This window comes from Elaeis guineensis, chromosome 6, assembly GCF_000442705.2.
Source record: "Elaeis guineensis isolate ETL-2024a chromosome 6, EG11, whole genome shotgun sequence".
NCBI lineage: Eukaryota > Viridiplantae > Streptophyta > Magnoliopsida > Arecales > Arecaceae > Elaeis > Elaeis guineensis.
The window spans coordinates 2649704-2675237 of NC_025998.2; the positions used below are offsets into that span (position 1 = coordinate 2649704).

At 37.3% G+C, this 25534-nt stretch overlaps 2 protein-coding genes across 2 annotated transcripts; one reads left to right on the plus strand and one right to left on the minus strand.

Annotated features, from left to right (window-relative positions):
- Positions 1-5874: 5874 nt before the first annotated feature.
- LOC105047665 (protein ROOT HAIR DEFECTIVE 3) lies at positions 5875-23043 on the plus strand. Its single transcript, XM_010926698.4, is given in 24 exon segments — positions 5875-5925; positions 5928-6048; positions 8175-8324; positions 9498-9564; positions 9660-9762; positions 10445-10515; positions 10632-10695; positions 10787-10852; positions 10950-10997; positions 11077-11139; positions 11246-11302; positions 12981-13139; positions 13224-13292; positions 13385-13476; positions 15048-15126; positions 16819-16984; positions 17162-17286; positions 18461-18723; positions 18810-18906; positions 19007-19168; positions 19972-20076; positions 22220-22314; positions 22401-22497; positions 22601-23043. Coding segments are annotated over 24 exon segments (2586 nt in total). The 5' UTR covers positions 5875-5889; the 3' UTR covers positions 22832-23043.
- Positions 23044-23379: 336 nt separating this feature from the next.
- LOC105047666 (phospholipase A1-II 5) lies at positions 23380-25054 on the minus strand. Its single transcript, XM_010926700.4, has one exon. It carries the CDS (start codon positions 24970-24972, stop codon positions 23650-23652), a length of 1323 nt encoding a protein of 440 aa, XP_010925002.2. The 5' UTR covers positions 24973-25054; the 3' UTR covers positions 23380-23649.
- Positions 25055-25534: the final 480 nt, after the last annotated feature.

The following is a 25534-nucleotide window of genomic DNA, read 5'->3' on the forward strand; positions in this document are numbered from 1 at the left end:
AATTTTAAATTTATTTAATTTAGATTCTGACTGTAAATTCTGTCTAGTTGGTGCGATGAAATTCGTATGTAATGTCACTTGATCTATTTATATAGCAGAAGATGACATCACATGATAATTTTATTGTGGCAGCCAGGTAGAATCTATACTAAGATTTGAATTAAATAAATTTAAAAATTAAATAATATAATTGCACTAAATTAAAGTTTCGGAGAAAAATGAAAACTCTTTAATAATTCAAGATTTTTTGCATAAGAAAAAATAAAAAGAAAGCTGATGGGCTCAAACATAATTAGGCTTGCTTTCATTGTTGCTGCTAAGATGCATAAAGGCAAATTATTCGAGTCATGATATTCTATTGACCGGCAAATCAGTTGTGGCATCTCCATGGGGTTCTAAATAGGTTGAGATTTATCAAACTCACCAACAAATACTCAATTTGTTGCATGAGGCTGTTATTTGCCCTGATGTTATGAGTTATCTAAGAGATAGGATGATGAAGAATTTTGAAAAGATTAGAGATATATATTCTTCTAGATCAATTTTGATAATAGTATGCATGAGAGAAATACTTTTGGTAGGGTAGGTTTTGTAATTAGAAGTCCTAGTGTTCTATTAGTTATAGATGGAGTCAGAAGTTTTGATATGATAGTTCCAATAGTAGAACCATGTGTAGCTTGGGTGACGGTGATATGCAGGGGTGGAGCCATGTTTTGGTTTGGGGGTTCAATTAAACCCTCAAATTTTGATGCAATATCTTTAGAGTTATGTAAATATTATCTAAAAAAAATTGTATACATAAATTTTGAATCTCTATAGAATAAAAATTTTTAATTAGCTTAGTGGTTTGAACCCTCACCCTTCATCCCCCACATCCCATATTTGAATTTTTTCTCTCACTTTTTTTTAAATCTTTTTTTCTTTTTTCTTTTTCTCTCATGAAATGCTAAACCCACCCTTTTGCAACTCCGAGTCCAAGACCCCCTTTATTTCTTTATTTATTTTAATTTATATATTGAACCCCCAAAGAGAAAAATCATGGCTACACCACTATTGATATATGTTTGCATATTTATTTAAAAGCCAATTTTATTGTAATTATTAGTTGGTTATTAGATTCAACTTTTATAGAGGCTAACTCTTATCCTCTTCTACAAGATTGTTGGCAGCTGATATGTTCGTTGTTTTTTTTTTTTTTTTTTTGTTAAATCTCCTATAGAAGCATCTCATATCTACGAAGAAGCAACAAATAATACAATAGACTAGATGGCATCTTATATAGCCAATCATATAGGAACAATTTTATAGAATTTTAAAATTGATATACCATTTCAATTTTTGCATATTTTGTTTTCTAATTCCCATGGATGTATTTATAGTGGATTGGTGTTTTTTTTTTTTCGATTTATCAAAAAAATAGTTGGAAATATTGTACGATATTGGATGATATACAGGAACTGAGATATTGGAATACCGATTGAAAACTGAGATTAATTGCTAGTATAAGAGATATCTAATAATTAAAATATTTAAATATTAGAAAAGAAATTTAAGTCTTGTTGGATATATTGATATTGCATGATATGTGTTTTGAATGTATAATCACTCTATGTGAGCTAAGACACTAAAGGGCAAGGTTTCATGTACATGGGATCCGTGAGTTTCCAATACAAATGCAAATAGATTTTTCAGCTGATCTTTTACATGAAAACCTTGCTCAAACTAGTGGTGATTGGGCCCAATCTCTAGGTACGCTAATCTAATGGTTTTTCATAATGTGCACAAGACAATACTAAGAAGACATGGAAAAGAAAATCAAGATTTCTAACATAGAATAGTTTATATGTTTTATTAGGAACTTATCTGTAATATCAATAGGGATATACATGATATTAAAGTGAATATAAGATAGTAGTTAAGAGATTACAAAAATTAAACTAGAATGGTTTAGACTTGAAATGAAACAACTTGAAATGGATTCTAAGAATAGCAACACCAGCAAATAGGTGGAATACTCGGTCATGGTGTGCTTCGAAAAAGCTTCTGGATCCAAGGTGATGACGAAGTCCTTTTAATAACAAGGTAAAAGGTTCCTAGTTTCTTAAACTAGCTACCTTATAGCTTTTAGTTAGCCTTTAATTTTTTATATTCTTCTACCATTTAATTAGCTGCTGCAACATCTCCTATGATGTAACTCCCCGTCCAATGAAAACAAGTATTTAATTAATTAACTACCGCACTTTGTTCCAATCTGCATATTACCTGAAACACCTCGTTAGATTTATGTTTTTCTTGTTTTTCAAATGATAGGCGTATAGGTTATGGTGATACTCTGTGGCCAATATCTCCAATATTTTTTCATCCATGGATCTAAATAAGCTCGGGTAATGCATGGTTTAGTCTAAACCTTTTTCATGGATCGGTTGTTAGTTGTCACTATTCCCATGATCCGCGAGTCAAGTCTATTCCAAGTTTATGCTACCTTCTGGGAATAGTGAATTACCCATTAGTATTTCAATGCTCTGTGAGTTGATGACTGATAGTTCGGTCGGAGAAGTAGAAGGAAAAATGAGAAGGTAGTTCGCTATCTCTTTGTAATGATATACCTTGATGCACATTATTTAAATAAGTCATGCACAACTGTCCAGTTTCATTTGCATACCTTTGTTTTTCTGTACATATACATTCCGATGTACTTCTTAGTTAATCAATGCACGTATTGCATCTTCCTGTGAAAATATAAGTTCGCATATATTATTCATTCGGTTGAAATATAAGTTGATGCACATCATTCTTGTATTATCCAGACTTCCTCAAAATCTTTAAAGACTGTGTACAGAGGAGAGTGATTGAAATGTTACAAAAATATAAGATGAACATACAGCATATGTTACACTGTATGGTAGAAATTATAAGAAACAAAGGTAGTCCGATGCAGTCCACTGAGAAGTATGTGAGGTTATGGTTAATTAGCAGATACTAACTGAGACCCAAAAAGAAAGCAGTGAAGGCAGAACTGCAGACAAGTACTTAGACAAAGAGAGTCTCATTGAAATATGGTGTCAACTTTTAAAGAGTAACAGCTTGTTCTGAGCAGGCAGATGATGACAATGTTGAAGAAACCCAACTCTTGTGAGAAGTAGTGGAGATCAAACTGTTGATGGAGTAGCAGGCAAACCATGGTAAGAGGTATATACCCAGCAGCACAGCCCCGTAGAGAATACCTTGTAACCATGCTTGTCCAAATGATTACAATCAGAGGTGGGTGATGAAGGAAAAAACTGGTTCCAGGTTTGAGAAGAGAAGCAGACATGATGATGTAAAGGATGTAGGCCTTCCACTGTGCAGTTGCAAACCTTTGATTGAAGAAAGTAGCAGAGAGCCTGAGCATCATGTTAAAAGAAAAAACCTGATTAATAATGAAGAAAGAAACAACATCCTGAGGGCAAGGATGATGAAGAGGATGACATCATTAAACTGCAGGTTGGAATATGAAGAGCTAGCAAGGAGGTTGGAGGGAAGAAGGACAATAATATACACAGGAAATAGCAAATATAGCTGACAGTAAAACAGAGAGCCATATGTTTTCTCTGAAGATCTTGTGCATAAGACACATATATATAAACTCGCTGATGTCCATATGGATAGGAAACATATGTAGCTGATCACACAAATCATAGAACTTTGCATTGTGCAACTGGATGGATAGAACAATCATAGCTTACAATAATAATGGAGACATAGGATAGCAACAATGTAGCCTGTATCAGATCATGGAAAAGGTTAGTAAAAAAATTTCCCTATTGCCATAATGTCCGTTTCTTTTTCCTCTTCTCTATTTTCATTTTGTTTTTTCTTTTTTGCCTTCTTCTTCCTTTTTTCTTTCTTCATGCTTATTTTCCAAACTTCTTTTGTCATTGTATTTTCCAATTTTCACAATTTCTTTTTATATAATCATTGTCCTTATTCAATTGATCTTTATACTTCACCCACGGGATGACATAAATGGTACAAATGCACAGCTCAAAGAGGGATGCTTCAGACGCACGAAGTGGACAAGGTGGGCCATAAGAAGATGATGACCCAAACTTAGATACGAGGAACTAAGCTATGGATCGAACAGGCTGATCTATGGGTATCGGACAAAGATCCAGCAAAGGAGGGCACAGGTAGAAGTTTGAGTCAAGGCAAGGAAAGCGTAGCAACACATCTGAGTGTGCTATCTGTTAAACCGAAAACCGTAGCCAGACTATTTTGTTTAATCGTAGCCTTAGAATTAAGTTGCGTGTTGCTCAATCCTATGTGATGTTGAGGAAGTCTGTAGTTCACATGATTCGTTGCCCACCTTTTTCTCTTTACACTGGCCAAAGTGGGATAACACATAGCGAGGGGCACTTTAATTTGATAAAAAATAAAATGACTGTTCTTGCAAATATGAAACAATTTGCACCAATCCCGAGAAAAAAAAAAAAAAAAAAAAGCAATGATCGTTTTTACAAAATATTTTCAAAATTTACGTCCACGCATAATAAATTTCTTGCAAGCCAACCAGTTCTAGATTGAAGATGGCAAACGGATCGGATCAAAAAATGATCAATCCAAATCTGATCTATTTATTAAATAGATCAAAAATTTAAACATGAATCCGACCTATTTATTAAACAAGTAATCCGATCCGATCTATTTAATTTATTTATTAAATATATGAAATTAGATTAAATGAATTAAACAAGTTAAACGGATTAAGTTAAATGGATCAGAAGCTAAACATGTTTTAAACAGTTTAAATGGATCTTAAATGGATTAAACAGGATAAACAGATCGGATTAAATAGGTCAAAAATAGATTAAACAGGTTAAAAGAGTTATCCGACTCAATTCAACCTAAATATTAAACACGTTAAACGGATCAGATACCTAAACTCATATCTGATCTAATTATTAAACAGATTAGACGAATCAATCTATTTATGATCCGAATCCGTTTAGTCTAAATTCAAATCTGTTTATGACGGATCGAATACGGACCATATCATATTTTGTCGGTCCTAATTTAGGCTCATTTTGATCCAATGCACAGTTAGGACATATACCATATGCAATGGCCATACAGATAAAATACTATGTATTTTTTTGGTTGGTAAACAGAAAAAATACTATGTTGTTCCCAATAATAAGGAGAAAGACGCCCCTCGGGTGGCCAGTTCATTTGTTGGAAATGATAGCCACAAACTTTCGGCATCGCTTGCATCAGCGGTCACGTTATTTTAGGACCCCACCTTTTGGACGGTGGGAATAAAGCGAAAGGCAGATGGGCCGCGCGGGCCGCACTCCACTTGAGATGCTTTTAGATCAACGGTGCAAGATATCCCCCACCTCCCTCCACATCAAATTAATACAAACCGTCCGATCATTTCAATTTCGCCGCAAATTAACGCTTTCTCTAATCATATGGAACAATTGAGTTCCAATTTTTGAATCAGGATTGCCCAATCGTGCATTAGTTGGCTGATGGCTCCGGTTGGGCGCCAATAAATGCGATACACCGAAATAATCGTGTGTTTAGATGGAGAGAGGGCGTGGAGCGGTCGAAGGCGAGGAGGAGGGAAAAGTGGGCGGAGTCAGGACAGGTGGGCGGCTCCTGAGGTCGGTCCGTCCGTCGGTGCGTGGGTCCCACCTCCCCGGCCTTACGAATTCATTCGAGGCGCAATTCAACTATTCAAGCAAAGGTTTGAGAAAATAAACAGGGAAAAAAAGCGTAGCGTATTAAAATACGTAGAAAATGACGTATTTTTACTCTCTTTCCTTGTTGGATCGTACGTATATTTATTTTTTAATCATATTTTACGGGCAGGTGAATTTGATTTCTACTAGTTTAAAGTTAGAGGCGATGGCGATGCTGGATCGCTCTCTCTCGGTCTCCCCTTTTTTTCTTCCTCCGCCGCTGGACACGCAGGCCCTGGTCTTGGAGTTCATCGCGAGAGGGTCTCCGTCGAGGATCTCCGGCCCTACCAACGACCCCGACCGATCTCTCCTTCCCCTTCCGGCGGTACGGCGTCGTAAATATCTCCGCTGCCCTTTCTATTCTAAGTTATTTGCTTTATATGCTATTTAACTTGCTGAAATCTTGATGCCTATGTAGATCAGATTTCGGTCCGATCTTTGTGATCACGAGGGTTCGACTACTTTCTACATTTTTTTTTCCGCATTGTTTCCTATTTTTCTATGTTCTTTTCTTTCAAAACCGTAGATGGTGAGTTGTTATTCAATTCGATGAAATGTTTAGGATTAGGGGTTTATCTATTAATTAATTATTGTGATGGATTCCAATCTTGACGGTTTTTTTTTTTATTTTTATTTTGATAGAAAGATAGTTTGTGATTCGTTACTGGATTAGCGTGTCATTGGTTTTGGCTTATTCCTGAAGTGATCAGGAATTCGCTTTGAATGGAGGATCCTTCCTTTGAAGGAGAGAAAGAAATTTCTCCTTCTTGGGATCAAATAGAGCTCTTTTAAATGCGATGCATTATTGAGGGCCTTTAAGGATGTAGTTTTAATGGAATGAACTTGGTCCTTTGTTCTTTTTTTTGGGATTAATGTTTACACTTGCTCTAACAAAATGATAAGAAAAGATGCAGATACTATATATGGTTGTCTGATCTCAAACATAATTGAACCAAGAAATTCTAAGTACTAATTCTTTTGACATCTGGAGTTTCGAGTGCTTTGATTATGTACAAGAATGTGTTCTTTCATAGTAGGGCAATTATCTGAGTCTCAGCCCTTTGTAAAGGATCATCCTGGATATGGAGGGATCTTGAGGCAAGTTCATGACGATTTGATATCTATGCTTCAATCAAATCATCTAAGCATATCAAGAAAGAAATAGCAATCAACCTTTGTCTCTAACTCCCTTATCATCATCTAAAAACATGTTAATGATTACCTATAAATGAGAATGGTTGACTATTAGCTTATGGAATCGGTCCCTAATAGTGTCTATTCAGAAGCATGCCCTTTTAGACTACAATAATTGTTAAATTGGCACCTTCTTAGAAAAATGGTCTCAGATATTTGTTAAATCGAATGTTGTTTCCAATTTGCAATCTCTTATATTACATATTCTTTATTTGAATCTTGTGAAAGGAACAGTTGATAAGCTTTATTGTAGAATTTTGTGTTCCATTTAACTTGTGAGCATTCACTCTAAAGAATTAGTAGCTGGGTAGCAGCACATAGCAAGACCCAATTTTGAGCATTTGGGAAAATGGTAGGACATTAATGATCTTTGCGATTCTGTTTCGTTAGTTTATGATTTTCAAGCCTTTTTCCTTTTGTGCTTCTGAAGTTTTAGTAAGTTTCCTAGCAGTCTTACTTTATTATTTCTTTTTCCTTGCCCTGGCCTTTTCCCATTCATGCATGTTTCCTTCTCATTTATTTGTCTCCTCTGATATTCTCATAGGCTTGATGGTAATTTTTGTAAAGAAAAAGAACATCTGTGTGCAATCATGATTTTATCAGACTTAGACTATGGCCGGGATGATATCTAGACTTACTATGGCCGGGATGATATCTAGACTTATTTTCACTGCAAATTAACACATAATGCATATGCCTTGCCTATTAATCTCCAGGTCCTACGATATGGACTACCATTGCATGTTGTTTTGAGAAATTTCGATGACATGCACTTCAAGAATTATGTTTAGTGTGTGATTCAATAGTATCCAAAAACTCCCCTAATCAATGGCACTTAAGTTCTGTTTTTGTTAAATTGAAAAAAATTGGACAACGACATCCCTTCTCAAGTTTTTAGTTTCTTCTCCACTTCTCAAGTTTTTTTTTTTTAATAGTAAATCTCTGTGTGTGTGTGTTGTTGGGGGGGGGGGGTGTTGGCGTGCTCTGAGCACTTTCTTGATATAACTGTTAGTACCCATATGAAATCATTTACTGACAAGTTGAAGTCCTTTTCTTCTCTCTGCTTTAGAAAACTTGGTGAATTTGTGCTCTAGTAACAGCGTTATTTTCTGCAATGTTATCAAATGTTGAATCAGATTAATTACCCGGCTACCTCTATATTATCAGTTAACCATCATTTCTTCTTGCCTCTGTGCTCTTTGAGTAGAACCATACTAACTCATGATATTGATGTTAGCTTTGCATTTTCTTTTCCAGAAATGGGTGATGATTGTTGTTCTACCCAACTCATTGATGGAGATGGTGTATTCAATGTTGCTGGTATTGAAAGCTTTATGAAGACAGCAAAGCTGGCTGAATGTGGGTTGTCTTATGCAATGGTCTCGATAATGGGCCCTCAAAGTAGTGGTATGTTTGCTAGTCTGGTGAATGCCTTTTTTCTTTTTTTGTTTTAAATAATTCAATAAACTTTAATCAGCTTTCTTTGTTTTTGTTTTGTATTATTGCTTGGACATCATGTTCTTGACTTTCTTATTGTTCTTGTTTTCATTTTTACATTTCTGACTTGGAATGGTGTGATTGCACATAATGAACAGAGTTTTTGGTGGCCAATGCTGTAAACTATCTGAAATTTTAAAGAAGACAAATATTTCCTGCTTCTATCGTGTGGTCTCATTGTTTAAGTGTTTTGAAAGTGACAAATGTGATCGATGAAGAGGCTTGAGAAGAGGAGAGTTCAGGACCAGAACTCGTGCAATGTTCTTGCTCTGCAATAGTCCGAACTTAGTAAATTGAATTATAAGATTTGTTTTAGGTTATCGAATTCCATAGAAGGCTTGGTATCTTCTAGGACTGGACAAGGCAAGATAACTTGTTGCCTAGGTGCTTCTGAATAAGGAAAAAAGATCAGAATTTGAGAATATTGGAGTGATACTGTGGATCCAAATTTTCATATGATGGATGATCAAAATATCTATGCAACTATGCCAAGCTTTAAGGTATTTTCTGCAAAGTGTCTTAAGATAGAGGATACATATTTGAACTATTCTTGTTTGGTATTTGTTACACCTCAAAATCTAGATGCAAGATCTAGTAATCTTGAACTAGGAGTATTTGCTTATTTTGTCTGCTGAAGGTGTTACAGTGGTTGTACAGAATATAGACTTTTTCTCCAATTACTTGTGTCTAACAGCCATGCTTTTGCAGATGTGATTGCTAGTGTTATTTTACTGAAAATCATACTAGGCAGATCATATCATTTGCTTCATCTGTTTAGTTCAATTTTTATACTGCTGAATAGTTTATGGTTCTTTAACTGGGCATTCATGCTTCAGATATTTGTTTTGGGCAAGAACAGGGAAATTGAAGCATATATTTTTGAAATAACTGCAAATTATGCATTAATTAAAGTGCTTGGGATCCAAGTGTCTTAATTAAGTTTCAAAAGTTACATTGGCACCTCAATAATTGGACCTTTGCCAGCTTATGGACTTTTTATTTCCAAACATCACATACATAAAGATTAGCCATGTCAAGCTGTCCTCTTAGGTCTTTAATGTTTTTTTTCTTGATTTTGGACAGGGAAGAGCACTCTTTTGAATTACTTGTTCCATACTAACTTTAGGGAAATGGATGCTCTGAGAGGAAGGCAAGTTTTTGACCATCTCCTATTCATTGTCAGCATTACCAAATCTGTTATGTTTTGGTTGATTTACTCAAATGAAGTGTTTTATTTCTCTTTAGGTCACAAACAACTAAAGGAATTTGGTTGGCAAGGTGTGCCAACATTGAGCCATCTACACTTGTAATGGATTTGGAGGGCACTGACGGAAGAGAGCGAGGAGAGGTATTATTTTAGTTTATGCAGTATGACTATCTCATTGTAAAATAGATTTAAAGTTCAATTTGACCTTCCATTCCAGCATTTTGTTTATATGTTACCCTAGATGCATGCCCATTTCCTAGAGTATTGTGCTTCACTATGCGTTATTTGATGGCTTGGAGTCTGATCAAGGCATGTGGGGGATTTTATTATTGTCTGGTGCAGAGGTTCAGTGTGCTTCCTGTGCATATGGTGAACTCATGATTTGGAGTATGTTCAAAAGACTGACTTGTACATCTGCAAATATGACAAAAATAAATGATTTAGAGGTGTTCAGTCAAATGAGATGGAGAATTAAAAGAAATGGACTGAGTGAAGAACATAAGAATTAAGTTCTGACACATGCCTTTTATTTTGTAGTCACAAGAAAATATATTTTGAAATAATTAAGTCCAGAGATTCTCCTTGTTGCTTCTTGTGAGGAATATTTCCTGCCATCCTAGTGCCAGCTTAATTATTTCCTTTAGCACCCTCTTGCATTGATTACCAATCTGGTGGGTTTTGAAAATATAAATCAAAAGATTAGCATCTCTTTTTCCTAAGAGCATTGTTTACATTTTCTATTGCATCACCATTCTAATTTCTAAATTTCTTGACCTGTTGTCTGGATACTAAAGATCTGATTTATCATCTATTTTATCTCCAGGATGATACTGCATTTGAGAAGCAGAGTGCCCTGTTTGCTTTGGCTATTTCGGACATAGTTCTCATAAATATGTAAGCCCACTGGTCATTACACTGCATGCATTTTATTTCTCCTTTCTAATCTGTTTAGATTTCTAAGTTTTGCAATAATTTATTGTCTGTGTTTCTGAAATACCTTGTTAATGCAGGTGGTGTCATGATATTGGCCGAGAACAGGCTGCCAATAAGCCTCTTTTAAAGACAGTATTCCAGGTAAGTTTGAGGTGCGAAATCCATGTAATTTTGCAGTGCTTTGAGCTTTAGTTGTTCGCTTTAGTTTTCACTGTTTGTTTCATATTAACAGGTCATGATGCGTTTGTTTAGTCCTCGTAAAACAACATTATTATTTGTTATACGTGATAAAACTAAGGTGCAGTTTTCTTTCCTTTGTCATAATCTGAAAAACTTTTTTCTTATCATTCTCACATGTTTTGATTGTGCATTTTTTCCCTTTTGCATTTCAATAGACTCCTCTGGAAAATTTGGAACCTGTTCTGAGGGAAGACATTCAAAAGGTTCATGTTATCTAATGGGTGATCACTGCATATGTGGTATTTCCATTTTTGGTTTTCTAACATCAAAAATATTCTGCAGATATGGGATTCTGTTCCAAAACCACAAGCTCACACAGAAACTCCACTTAGTGAATTTTTTAATGTAAGCTATCATAAATGACTGATATGGGATAAAGATTTTTATATTTACCCATTGCTCATGAAATTGTGTTTGCTACTCTATTATCTAATTTGATATAATTATCCAGGTCGAAGTTGTGGCTCTTTCAAGTTATGAAGAGAAAGAAGAGCTATTCAAAGAACAGGTGCATTGTCACATGCAGGCACCGCCTGTCATTCTACTAAACAAATTCAACTTGCAATTTATTTGGAGTTCTTACTATGCATTATTGCTTTACTTGTCACTTGGATGGCATGCTTATAGGTCTAGGTTTCAAATATTGTGGAATGGAGCCATCCTATTTTCCATGGAACAAGATGCCCTGCATCTCTACACTTGGCACGGTGGATGTCCCATCCTATCCTTGTCCATTTCCTGACTTATCCCGTACCAACACTCAGGATGATGCCCTGTATTGACATGTGGGATGGTGGGTTGCCCTGCCATCCTATCAGTTTTTAAAGCCTTGTAATAGGTCAGAACATATGTTTCTTGCATGGAACAATGCAAATCAAATTGCTGCTTAGTTTTATGACATTGGTGTGGATAGCCCACTTGTCGTATAATAGCAAGCTCTACAAGCTCCAATAAACATAGCGTGTGACAATTTATATGAAATTAACAATACACAATGTAAAATAAAAGGGAGTTGGACTTGTTGTATCATTATCATGGGTTTAGATTAAATTACTTCTAAAAGAAGCACATGCACCCAAACCTATAACATGACAGTGAATATAAGAGGAATGGTGGGAGGAAAGGAGTTATGGGATTTAAAAGAACCCCACTATGAAGACATTGTAGATAGAACTGGAGTGGGACTATTTCCAACTTCCAACTACTTTTATATAAAAGATAAAAAGGTAAATGTAAATTCATCATAAGTAAGAACTCAATGGAATTCGTAGTTTAATTATTGAGCAGAATTTGGTCAACTCAGTGTGCGCAACCAATAGTCTGCATTGTAAATTGATGGATACAGTTTCTTTTAGAAGGTAGAAAAACTTGGACATTCCAAATGAACTTTGAGGACCAGGATCCGATGTAAAAATTAGCACTAGGCCTATAAATAACTAAATAAGAGAGGTTACTTTTTAGCATAAATTTTGCTTCCCTTTTCAAAACCAGCAGGTGAGAAAGATACTTCACCAGATTGCATCATCAGCAAGACTTGTTATCCAGAAGATTAGTCTTGACAGTTGGCCAGAATCACCCTTGTCGAAGCATTTTATCATCCACTTTAAATGGCTGCCTTTTAGGAAAAATAAACCTGCAGTTAATATTTTGAGGCCTGCTGCTTTATTTAATAACAAGGCTTGTTATGGTTCGCGCATGAGGCGATATGTTGAACTGTCAAGAGCATTTGGTGATATAATAATCAGGGGATAATTATGATCTTTTTATTTTTTATTTTTTGCATGATTTTGTAGAAAATATTATCTCAGTCCTTGTAATTCAAATGCAAGAGTTATTAATATTTTCAAGTAGTCAGTAGTTGCTACTAAAACATAGAATTCTAATGCTTGATCAGCTGAAGTCATGACAATAATGTCACCTGCAGGGAATGTTAGGTTGTGGAGCCATTTGTTTGCATTAGTATTCAGAAGAACCATACTTGCCTGCCTTACCTAATTCTTGTTGTTCTATTATGATCTTGCTTCACCTTGCACTTGTATCTGAGGTCAAGATCACCTCATACACTCAAAAGCATAAGTTCTTTGATTTGAAAAATGAAGATTCCCTTTAGTTTAGCTGACCTCCATTGGTTGACTAGGACAAGTTTTGTGTGGTTACTTATTAATTTTATGCTGTAATCAATGAAGGTTGCAACTTTAAGGCAAAGATTTTTTCATTCTATTGCTCCTGGTGGACTTGCTGGGGATCGCCGTGGTGTTGTTCCTGCTTCAGGATTTTCATTTAGTGCACAACAGATCTGGAAAGTTATAAAGGAGAATAAGGACCTTGATTTGCCTGCACACAAGGTGATGCTCTGTTTACTTTCTTGATTGCAGAATTGAATTTCCAATGAGTATTGGCTTAAATTTTATCTTGCCTCTTTGTTGTAGGTTATGGTAGCCACTGTACGCTGTGAAGAAATTGCTGATGACAAGCTCGTTTATATAAGAGCTGATGAGGTAATTGATGTTCATCCTGCAATTCATTTCTATATGTTCTTTACATGAAATTTTCAAACTTGAGCAGTATATCATTCTTTGTTGCATTATAGGAGTGGCTTCAACTTGAAGAGGCTGTTCAGCTTGATATAGTACCAGGGTTTGGGAAGAAGCTTACTGCGATCTTGGACAAGTACTTATCTGGGTGAGCATCCTTATCATTTAAAATTACATGCTATATATTTTTCTAGTTTTAATGGTTCAATCAAGGTTTGCCGTCTCCATTTCGGACCCCGTACTAGTGAAATCTCACTGCAATGCGGTATGCGGTATAGTACGGTCGGCTGCATTGGTATGTGGCAGTTCGGCAGTAGCTACTAGTACAGTACAATATGGGGTGTATCAGGCGGTTCGGCTTGATACGGAATTCCATGGTTCAAATTGTGGTTGGAAACACAATCCATTGTTCTGATTAGTATCTATAGATCTTGGGGTTTACAAAGTTTGTTGGTAGTTGGACCAAGACTTTTTGAAGAAGGGGAAAAAGATTGAAGTGTCTATGAAATAAGCTAGTAAGACGATTCCTAGAGAAGTGATGTTCATAGTATAAATTAAATAAATTGATGTCCTAATGAGAAAATATATATTGAAGAAGGGAGCTGGCAAATTCTCATCATGTTAGGCGAGAAATTCAACATAACTTGGACAGCAGAGCACAATACAAAACCTAAACTTTTGGGAAGAAACTTTCTGTTTTGTTTTAGAAATATCAGTATTAATTTGTTTGCTTTAAACTCTAATCTTGATATATTTTATTGTTCCATTGATCCTCTATATTTAGGACTAGCCCTCCCAAAAGAAAGCTTTTTTTTTCTTAAATGAAAGTCTCACATGTCTTCTGAATTCAGCCTGTTGTAGAACTAAAGTGTGATAGAGATGAGTATGCCCAACAAAGTGTATAAGTTGCAGCACTGGAGCATTTAGTGATGGATTACTACTTATGATGGTATGGATGTTTCCTGTATTGACTGGAGGGGCTCGAATAGGAAGTTGGCATGTGTTTGGTGCAGTTTAGGAAAAAGGAGGCATAAAACTAGGAAAGGCTTCTTTGGATATCCTGTGAAAAGACAAAAGGAATTTGTAGTGTTTCAACCTTTATAGGAACAAATGCTGAAGGATGATTCTTAAAGCTGACCCAAATGGATGGAACAAGGCTTGTTGGTTGTAGTCTGCTTTAGCAGTAGGCTTTGAAATATAAGTTACTTGATATTATCACATTTGGACAGTCAATGATGCTTCATGAAATTTCCAGACACTTCGTATAGTCAAATCATGATGTTGTTTCCCCTTGTCAATGTGAGACAATTCTAACAAATGATTTCAAGTCAAATGCTATATATAGCCAAGATCTTGTTATGATTAGAGTTTTATGTTGCTAATGCTACCATAGGGACATAACCATATAACTATTGTTCTTGCTTTACTAGGATTAGTTGATGCGTCCCACTAGATTAGTCTGGGGTATTTGATGCTTGCCACTTGCCTTATGTGCTTGAGAAAAACTGGTTATTGTAGTTGCCACAACCAAATGTGGCTCTTCAAATGTATATTTCTATCAGACTGTATCATAAATAGATTTCATTTTTAATTTTGGAGGATGGTAGAAGAGATTTATTCTTTGGACACTTAATAACACCACCAGAAGCTTGACTTGCTAATGTCTGTTTCTAGTTGTGTTACTGAGCTGTTAAATTTATTCTTTTTTTTTTTTTGCAGGTATGATATGGAAGCTATTTATTTTGATGAAGTTGTCAGAACTGCAAAGAGACAGCAACTTGAATCAAAACTTTTGGAGGTATTATTGAGCTGTGTAGAATTTTTGTCTATATGGAGTATCAGCATGCAGTCCAAGTCGATGTGCCATTAATGTTACTTACATCATAAAAAATAGTGGGACTGCATAAATATAAAAGACCACTACCGCATAATCATTAATTCCATGTCACTGCACTTTTCTAGGATTTGTATTTATTTACTATAATTTTTATATGCCCTTCACCATACTTTCTTTTAAATATCTGATAATTTTCTTTTCTTGTTGATCTATTTTTTTAATGCTGCTAATACATGATATCCATATTGGCATTAAATCATGGTTGGCTTGCTGAGTTCTTCAGTTGTATTTGGATAATTTAAGTAAAGATGATGGCTTTGGCATATCTGTTAGAATCTTTAGCTCTAGATGATGCTTGTGATATTCTTTGTGGAGAAGTCCTTAGCACAATTATCTAATATTGGGGATACATGGGATTGCTTGAAATGTAGATTTGTAGAATGGATCTGTATGTGTGTAACTTCATGATAGCCCCAGCTTCCATGTTTAAGTATCAGCAGTTTCTGGATAATATGCTCATGTTTTCCTTCCTGCAGTCATATCATGATTGCATTCTATAAAGAGCTTGTGCTACTCTTGAATTATTACAAGTAATTATGCATCTTCTACTGTGGTGGGATATAACCAAGTTCTTCAAGCTTGCTTCCCAATGGGAGCTTTGCCTGGCTGAGTTCGCATAGGAAGAATCACCTATTGAGAGATTTTAGCATCTTACATCAATTATAGAATTTGGAAGAGATGCAAGGATGTCCAAATGATAGGCTGAAGAGTTGATAGGCATCCATGTGTGTTTGTTGTTGAATGTTCATATGTTTTATCAGTCATGCTTCTGCATCCTTGAAATTTATAAAGAAGTATCGGTAATCGGAAACGACAAGGATGTTATGCTACAATTGAATTAAACTAGCTATATTTCCTTAAATCGCAAACTCAGTATGATCATACAATTCAGCTTGATGAGGCATCAAAGACCATGTCCAAACTATAACTTTGAAATTCTAAGCTATCTGAGACTTGGATTCTTCAAATATTGAAAATTTTTGTCCAATTGGCGAGGCTAGACATTTCGTGCATAAAACAAGGTTTAAGTTTCAGCCGTGTGTTGAGTCGCAGATGATCATACATATGCTGTGCATTCAACTTGAGATCTGCTACGCTTGGTGGGATAATTGGAAGTGATATTAAGTAATTAGCTTTTCTTACTGAACTGATGTTAATAATATTCTCAAGGCACAAATGTTTAGCAGTTATTATCTTATTGAGTGTAGGGTTCATTATAGCACCATGGAATGACATATTACATGTGTGAAATATATCTTATAATTGTCAGATATAAGGTTGAGTTTTATGGGGCTAGCTATATAACATTACTTAGCTCAAATAAAGAGTGGGTTTCCAACATGTTTTTTTTTATGGAATGTTATCCCTGAAGGTGTATGCTTAAGAAGTACATGGTTGCTTTTCTGAAGCAGGAATCATTGGGGATTTGCAAGCTTTCTGCAACGTAGGTTTTAGCATATTATTTTATAAGTTGACTCATAGTACTTATGTTCTTTAATGTTGTTTTGACATATGATTTGATTCATTATAAGTTTGTACTAGTTATCTTGTTGCCAGTTGTTTCTCACGGACTGCGATTGCTGTGCTTTTTAGATGGTCCATCCTGCTTACCAATCTATGCTGGGGCATCTACGGTCTAAAACTCTTGATGATTTTAAGGAGGCTTTTCATAAGGCTCTGGAAAGAGGAGAGGGATTTGCTGTTGCTGCGCGTGCCTGTATTCAATCTTTCGTGTTAAAATTTGAGAAAGGCTGTGAAGGTAGGTCTTAGAGAATTCGATTATATTACTTGTTCCATTTTTTTCCCATTCTTTACATTGGAATACCTTACCATCACCTTGTTCTGTTCTATTAACATATTTTTTCTGTGCAACTATCTAATAGTTTTGTTTTCCCTTTTTCCTCTCTTGGTGTATCGCTACCTATTGAGATAGCAGATGCAGCTATTGAACAAGCAAAATGGGACCCTTCCAAGGTTCGGGATAAGCTTCGGCGTGATATTGATGCATATGTTGCTTCAGTTCGTGCTGCAAGGCTATCTGAACTCAGTGCCCAATATGAGGTATTTTGGCCTTTTTCAAATTGAATACCAGAATAGGGGCATGTTAAATGCACATGCGAGTACAAATTAATATTCTGTAGGCTATTTCTGAGTATAATTTTCAGGAACATGTTTCTTAAGATATTAGTAGTTTTCCTAAGTTTGCTTTGCTAAATAAGTAATAGAAAGGTGACAAATCCGCCACTGTGTTGCGTATATATATATGCATGTTATCATGTTATTCGCATGCCTGTTGTGTGTGCATCTGTCTGCATGCAGTGGGCATCTTCAAAATTGTTATGGGACCAAATATAACATGATGACAGCCATTATTTTAAACCATCATACGGACTGATTGCTTTTACATACAATCAAGGTGATGGTTTTTCTTTTCCTTTGTTATTCCCCTTTTTCTTGAATCAGTTCCATCATAGGCACCCACAGATGTTTTGAACTTGCCACAGTACACCTGATTTTTCATGCATTTATTTGATCTATATATAGAAAAGCAAGAATAATAAAAATCTAAGATCCCTGGTGGAGAGATTTCAAATAGGTCTAAGATGCTTGATTTTCCGGTCTCCACCCCCGCCATATTGTGTTTCATAAGTCCCTCTTGAATCACAACCATTGAACCACCAAACGTTCTATGTTCTCACTTTCTTTCTTACTAATCATGACTGTTCCTTAGTTTGTCTTCCTCTTCATTCAGGGTCATCCATCAATTGTTCCTTTCTCATTGGATTATAGCGACATTAGAGGACATACACAAGCATTTGTGGGGAGGGTTGACATGGAAACCTGACATTATCAGATATGATAGTGTGTCTGTGTGTTAAAGAACAATGGAGAGGATCAGAGCATGGGTTAAGACAAAGTAAGAGGAAGAGAAAGGGGAGGGCATTATCACAATTTGAGATTGAGCCATGGGAAAGCAACATGGAAGATGAAAGATTATGAAAATTAGATAGGTAAAATAGGTTTTCTATTCCTAACATTCACCAAAATACCCTTTTGGAAGATGCTTTTAAAAAATTAAGTACAAAAAAGGTAATGGCGTTTAGAGGGTAAATTTTGAAAGAGCATTGATACGGTATTTTGGGAAGAAAGTTGTCAATACTTAAGATGGTCATCATCTCATAGAATGTAATTATAGGTGCAGTCATTAATTAATATGGATCTGAGATACTTGCAGGGACAGCTGAATACCGCTCTTATAGAACCTGTGGAAGCTCTCCTTGATGCAGCTAGTGATGATACCTGGCCAGCAATAAGAAAACTTCTCCAGCGTGAAACTAAGTCAGCTATCTCTGGTTTTTCTTCTTCCCTCTCAGCATTTGATATTGACCAGGCAACTACAGATAAAATGCTAGCGAAGCTGGAGGAGTATGCTAGAAATGTTGTTGAATCTAAGGCTAAAGAAGAAGCTGGAAGGGTCTTGATTCGTATGAAGGACAGGTAGTGTGTTTTTCCCTTTAATTTTTCCTTTAAGACTCCAGTATCCTTTGCTTTCAGAATTAGATCAATTTTGTTGCTTTTAACAGGTTTGCAACATTATTCAGTCGTGACTCTGACTCAATGCCTAGAGTTTGGACAGGGAAGGAAGACATAAGAGCAATTACAAAAACTGCTCGTTCTGCAGTATGTCATAGATAGTAACTTTGTTGTAAATATAATGTTATTATTTTGATACTGTGAATTAAATTTGTAATGAGGATTTGAGCAAAAAAGTTGTTTGCAGTCCTTGAAGTTGCTTTCTGTAATGGCTGCAATTCGTTTGGACGATGAGACTGATAACATCGAGAATACACTCTCACTTGCTCTGGTGGATACTGCTAAGAGTGGCAATGCAAATAGAAGCATCCAATCATCTGATCCACTGGCTTCAAGCTCATGGGAAGAGGTGATTAATTTTATAGGCATCTGTTTTGATATATTAAGGACATTGATATGTGCTCGATAATCATGTCTTTGTCAGATAATTTACTTGGTGTTGAGTACCAGATTCCATCACTTGCATTTAAGATGTGCCTATTTTGTATAACCTGGTTTATATTTTCTTTTAGTTTTCTATTCAATTTTGAAACTATTTTCAGCTATACTTCAGGTTCATAAAGCTTTTCTTGGACCACCCATGGTGCCATGATATTGTGTTTTTGTACATTAATAATTTTCACCTTCCATTTTATAAGCTATTAACTTGGTACTCTGATCAGGTCAGTGTTTTTATTTGGAGGGTCAACGGTCCTTGTTGTGGGAAATTTAGTCTCGAATCTCAGTGGTGTTCTGGTTATAAATGACCTGCCTTCGCTGTTCAACATCAGAAGAAATTCTTCTGGTTGTGGATAAATCAGGCCAAGATCTATGACCTAACCACAGCGTATACCAGTGTCTTAGCAACATCAAGAATCTTATATATATCAAATCCAAAATTTCCAGCTACTGCACAAATTGCATGGACAGTGATTGCACTCTGCCAAGCCCCGACTATGTAGTTTGCATTTAATGGTCTCACTTGTGAAGATATTGAAAATTGCAATAATTGTGATCATTTTTCTTCAACCATGCAAATTTTACCTTGTAGTTTTCATTTTGAAAGCAAAAAAATGCGTCATTTTTCTGGCACATTCTATTTTCTTGAGATGCCTGCTCTCTTCTTAATTATGATATAATCATTTAGGTTGACATGTTTTGTTTTTTCACCAGGTTCAACCAACAAAAACTTTGATTACACCAGTCCAATGCAAGTCTTTGTGGAGACAATTCAAAGCAGAAACTGAGTATACTGTAACTCAAGCCATTTCTGCTCAGGTATAGTTTATGTTGTTTACCCTATCCATTCAAATTATGGATGCCGATTTGAAAAGAAAATGTTTTAGATGAGTTTCTGGAGGTTTGATATTTTCTACCACTATAGTTACATGATGATAACTCAGCTTGGTAATATTTATCAAAATTTGATTGATTTGTCAAATGCTGATGTGAGGTGTCTTCTGGGAATTGGATTAAAAACATGTACCTTCTCCTTTCTTGAAAAAATGTTTATGCTGTCAGCTTGATTTCGAGAATAAGTAGAGCAGATTTATCTTTGGCTAGGAGGTGAAAATCATCATGCCTTTCAGTTTGAACTAAAGAATTTTGCCTGGACTGGAATAGTATCATCCATCCGAATGTTGATTGACTTTTGCTCATTGCATGTCTGCCATTGGCTTTCGGTTTTGCTATTCTCAGTATTGGCAGGCTGCCATTAAATCTATTGTATAAATGCTAGAGTTTACAAATGAACAGAAAACTTTTGCTCGGTGAAACACGGAAGAAGAGTTCTGTTAGCAATAATTTGATATAAAACTACACTATATTGCAAATTTAAATTGAAGAATTTCCTAGTGTGAATGCATCTCTTTTATCTAATCTGTGTATTGCATTTTATCGTTATCTCGGGCGTTTCCTATCTATAATTGCATCTTTATTGTGGTCCTTGTGGTGGATTAATTCCATGATTATTACACCACAAATATAAAACAATTAATTGGTAGAAAAGCAGACACATACATGCAAGCACACAAACTTATGTCCTTGCTCTCATTTCTGACTTTTTTTTTACCTAATTTAATTTATAAGACATTATGGTGATACAGTAGGATTATTATTTTGTGTTGTTAGATCATCAGTGATAGGGACTCAATTCATGAGGAGACTGGCTTTTTCAGGACCTCATCAACTGTCAACCCCCGGTAAAAATGATTAATAGGTGCCTTCTGATATCTGATTTAAGACCCAAAACTACCTGTCAGTCCCAAGTCTTTGGCTGACTGCCAACTTTGTGAGTCCTTACAGTCCTTCTGAAGGGGGATTAGAATTTGGCAGGCACTTATATTTGTTAGATCATCAAAAGGAATTTTTAGGACCTGGAGGTTAAGGGACATGGCTTCTGCTGGACCTTATCAGCAATTGCCGGTACATGCAAGCATGAATAATAGTTGTTGGAGTTGGCAGCTTAGCTATCTGATTTTTGAGTCCTGAAACTCCACAGGATAACATAGTCTTCGGCTCTTTGATCGACAGCAAACTTTGTGAAGTAATCCTAAACAACTTCATAAAGAGGGCTTGGTGTTTGGCAGATACCATGTATTATGTGGTTGAGAGTGAAGTCATCAACTACCTGTCATTACTCTATGGGGGATTGCTATGACAGCTTTTGGATGAGAATGGAGATTTTCTCCCTGTTTGCTTTTTGATAAAATAGGAATTTCTATAACTTTTTGATGAGTGGGGTAGTTTTTCTCTGAAATTTTGAGAGGGTCTAAGTAGGGTTTGCTATCATATTTAATGCAAAAAGCAGTTGCCGTTGGTGATCCATTTGGGAGAGAAAATGGGCGGGTGTAAAATGCCTTGTTAGGGTCATATTGGCCGAGTTCTGAACTCTTATCAAGTATAGTGTTGTAGAGGGGAGCTGATCAGGCTCCTTTGTTCTGGCCTTTGATGTTCCTTTTGGCTTGTACAGGTTTTTGCTCTAGCTTCAAACTCACCATCTTGGCATGATATGCAGTCCTTGTAGTGTTTCTTATTTTGTTGTAACTTAAAATAAAGCAGAGATGCAAGAGATGGTAAATTTGCATTAACAAAGAGTAGATATTTTTGCATCTTATTCTCTTATTTTCTTCAAAGATGGTATTTTTCTGAAGCAATTGATATTTACTACTTCTATGCAATATATAATCTTGAGGTCTATGCAATCATCATTGTCACATTGCGGATTGTACACCTTCCTGACATTAAATATGTATATATATAATAGTTGGTAGTTTTCTTTCTCACATAAATATTATAATGTTTCTTACATGCATGTCTTGCATAATGGTAATTTTAAGATGCCAATGATCACACTAGTCAACGATATCACCCCATCATGCAACAAGACCTTTACATGGAACTTGTTTATTGATGCTTTCAGGAGGCCAATAAGCGTAGCAACAATTGGTTACCCCCTCCATGGGCGATAGTTGCCATTCTTGTGTTGGGATTCAATGAATTTATGACACTTCTAAGGTAACTTGAATTTATGAGTCGAATGTATCTGGCAAATCTCTTACTGTTCGGACTTGAATTAAGTCTCTGTTATTTTGCTGATGCAGAAATCCTCTTTACCTTGCTGTGATATTCGTTGCCTTTCTAGTGGGCAAGGCCATCTGGGTCCAGCTAGATATCTCAGGCGAATTCCGAAATGGCGCTGTGAGTGTTTGAATAAAAATCTAATTGCACTCTTTTTTTGGCCAAGCGGAAAAGACCTTTCTAGTTCTTATTTTTTTGTGCATCTGCCTGCATTATTGTGCAGCTCCCTGGTCTCCTATCCTTGTCCACGAAGTTTCTTCCGACGGTGATGAACATCCTAAAGAGGCTAGCGGATGAGGGCCAAAGACCTGCAGCTCCAGAAACCCGGAGGAACCCGGAACTTGATTCAAAAAGCTTTAGGAATGGCGTATATCATAATTCAACATCTGATGCGTCTTCAAATATATCCTCATCGGAGAGTGGGGCAGAGTACTCGAGCCCATTAACACAATGATTAGAATGAAGGATATCCATCAGAATATATATCCCATTTGTTGTGTTTGACTCTGGTTTTTTTAGAATTTTGGCCAACTGCAGGAGTCTCTCGTTTTGCTGAGATGCCCTTTTCCCAAGTTAGAGTTGGAGCTAAGAAATGTATTTAGATTGTGTGATTGTGAGTGTATGATACACTTGGCTGTACGCGATAAAATTGGATGTTAGTTTTCACCCTTTTTTCTTAATTTATAGATTTTTTTCTTTTTTTTTTTTGGTTTAGGGTTATACTTTGCCAAGAAAGGACCGCATAACAAATAATTTTATTTTTTTTTATTTTGCTTTGTTTTTCTGTTTTATATGTTTACCTGGGTAATGATAGATGTGTTAAGCTGATTTGGTTTCTATGAAGTGTTTTTCTGGTTTGAAATAGTTGAGGATTCTCGTGCTAAAAATGCATCCAAGGGTTTCTCTGTAGATGTATCCAAGGGTTTGTCAAGTGGGGTTATATATTTCCCTATAACCCCATTCTCGTGCTAAAAATATTGCTCAAGAAAGCACAGAAATATGTGTGTGGCAACATGTCCCCAGCTATTAATTATCGCTCAGATGGAAAGATAAAGCAAACTGGACGACCAGACCGCTAACCGGAGGGAAAAATAAAGCACAACCAGCAACCACGGTTCGGGAGCATATGGATACAAATCATGTCATCAACAGGTACTAACAAAAACAAATTACGCCAGAAGAACCAGAAGCATCCATTCCAAAGCATGATCATGCCTCAAGCATCCGCCACAACACCACCCCCCCCCCACACACCAAAGCCATGAGCAAACGCTAATCAACAGACACCGATTTCCTCTTTTTGATGGAAACTTGCTTCCCATCGGTCACCGCTGGCGTACTCACAGCATCACCATCCGCCTTGAATGAAGAAGGCGGGAGGGGGAGGTCCTCCGCGGCAGGGGGCGCCAAATACCACTCCCCATCCTCTTCCAGCACCATCCCTTTATTTTTCTCCACCCACCACAACCCCGGAATGAGGTACTCATCCTTCAAGTAGTCGCACGACTTGTTCACCAGCGCTATGCTCCTTTCCACCTGGAACTTGAACTCTCCATCCTCGCCATTCCACCCTGCCACCGCCTGCAGAATCCCTTGCAAATTATGCCAATCGCCCGTGTTCGTTGAATCTTTCAAATACGGCGATTTCCGAGTATCGACGACCAGCTCCACTCCAGCGAACACATATCCCAACAACCCACTAGGATACTGTGGGATCAAATCAATCTTGTTCTTGGTGTGCAGCACTCTAAGATTCGGCAACCGCTCCAGTCTATCCTTGAAGGCCTTGTTTCCAATTTGTGGGCTTCCAAACACCATAGCACAAACCTGAGCGTGGTTGTTCTCTCCAATCTTGGATAAGCCATTCTCCACAATATCGAAAGCACTCAGAGTGGCCAGGCTCGCTCCCAAGCTATGGCCGACGCAAATTATGCTGACGCTCTCGTTCTTGTAGCGCTCCACCAGCTGTTTTATCTTAGGTAGGAGCTGGTCCCTCGCGCTCTGTTTGTTGAAGGGAGATTGCGGGTCGCTCGAGGTGTAGATTATATACCAGCCCTTCATGACCTTGGGAACTTCGTCATCATGGGCCCAGCATCGCTGGGTGGAGGAGAGGATGGAGTCGATGGGAACGAGCTGGGGCATGGCGACATCGACCCACTCCAGAGGGCGAATGGTGCCGCGCCACGCGACGTAGATCTCGCGTCGGCCGTTCTTGAGGGCGGCGGCGTCGGAGGAGACGGCGATGTAGCCGATCCAGTTGGAATCTTTGCTCCAGGCCTCGTCGCAGATGGGGAAGAGGAGGAAGTCGTCGGGGAGCCCGATCTGGGAGGTGGCATAGAGGTAGTCGACGACGGAGAAGTCGGCAGCGGAGGGGAAGAAGACTTTGTTGAGGAGGGTGGATTTGGAGTAGCGGCAGCTGCCGCAGTACTTGGAATGCTTGTCGCTGTTGAAGGAGTCGTAGGTGACCTGGCAGAGGTCACCGCATTGGAGGAGGAGGCGGCGGAGCGAGAGGTCGAGGGGGTCGAGCAGGCCGGCCCAATGGTTGGAGCCCAGTAGCTCCTGCCGTGAGGGGGTGGCGGCTCCATCCTTTGCCATTGATTGTCAAATGTTCGTACGTGTCACAGAGAGCAAGAGGGTTTGTGACTTCGGTTGGAGTGGAACAAGATAATGAACAAGAATATGAGTCCTCTGTTAATTTTCTGGGGATAAGAGATGGTTGGTTGGAGGGAGGGACTGACACGAATTTTGCTTTCAGACAGAGAGGCTGACAAAAAGGTGCATGAAGTGGTCCGTCTCGTTATGGCAACGGGCTCTACGGAGACCTCGTGTTATCGCACGTTGGATGTCGACGGGTTTGTAACTTTGGGAATCCACGGATCGCGCAATGGTCGTTTTGAGAGCTGCGCAGATGAATGAAAGAGTCCGGAGTGCTTGCAGATCTGTGCAGAATGCAATAAAGATCAATCATCCTTGCAAATGATACAATTCAAACCCGTTGGATGTGATAATGGGTTCGGGAATCCTCAAGTAGCACTGTGGATCTCTAATATGCTAGTTGTATGGGCTAAGAGCTGCATTTCAAGTAGATCAGGTTGGGCCTAAGTTCAGGTCGAGCTCAGCTCATCCTACTCATGTCGGACCATCACTCTTTTGATTG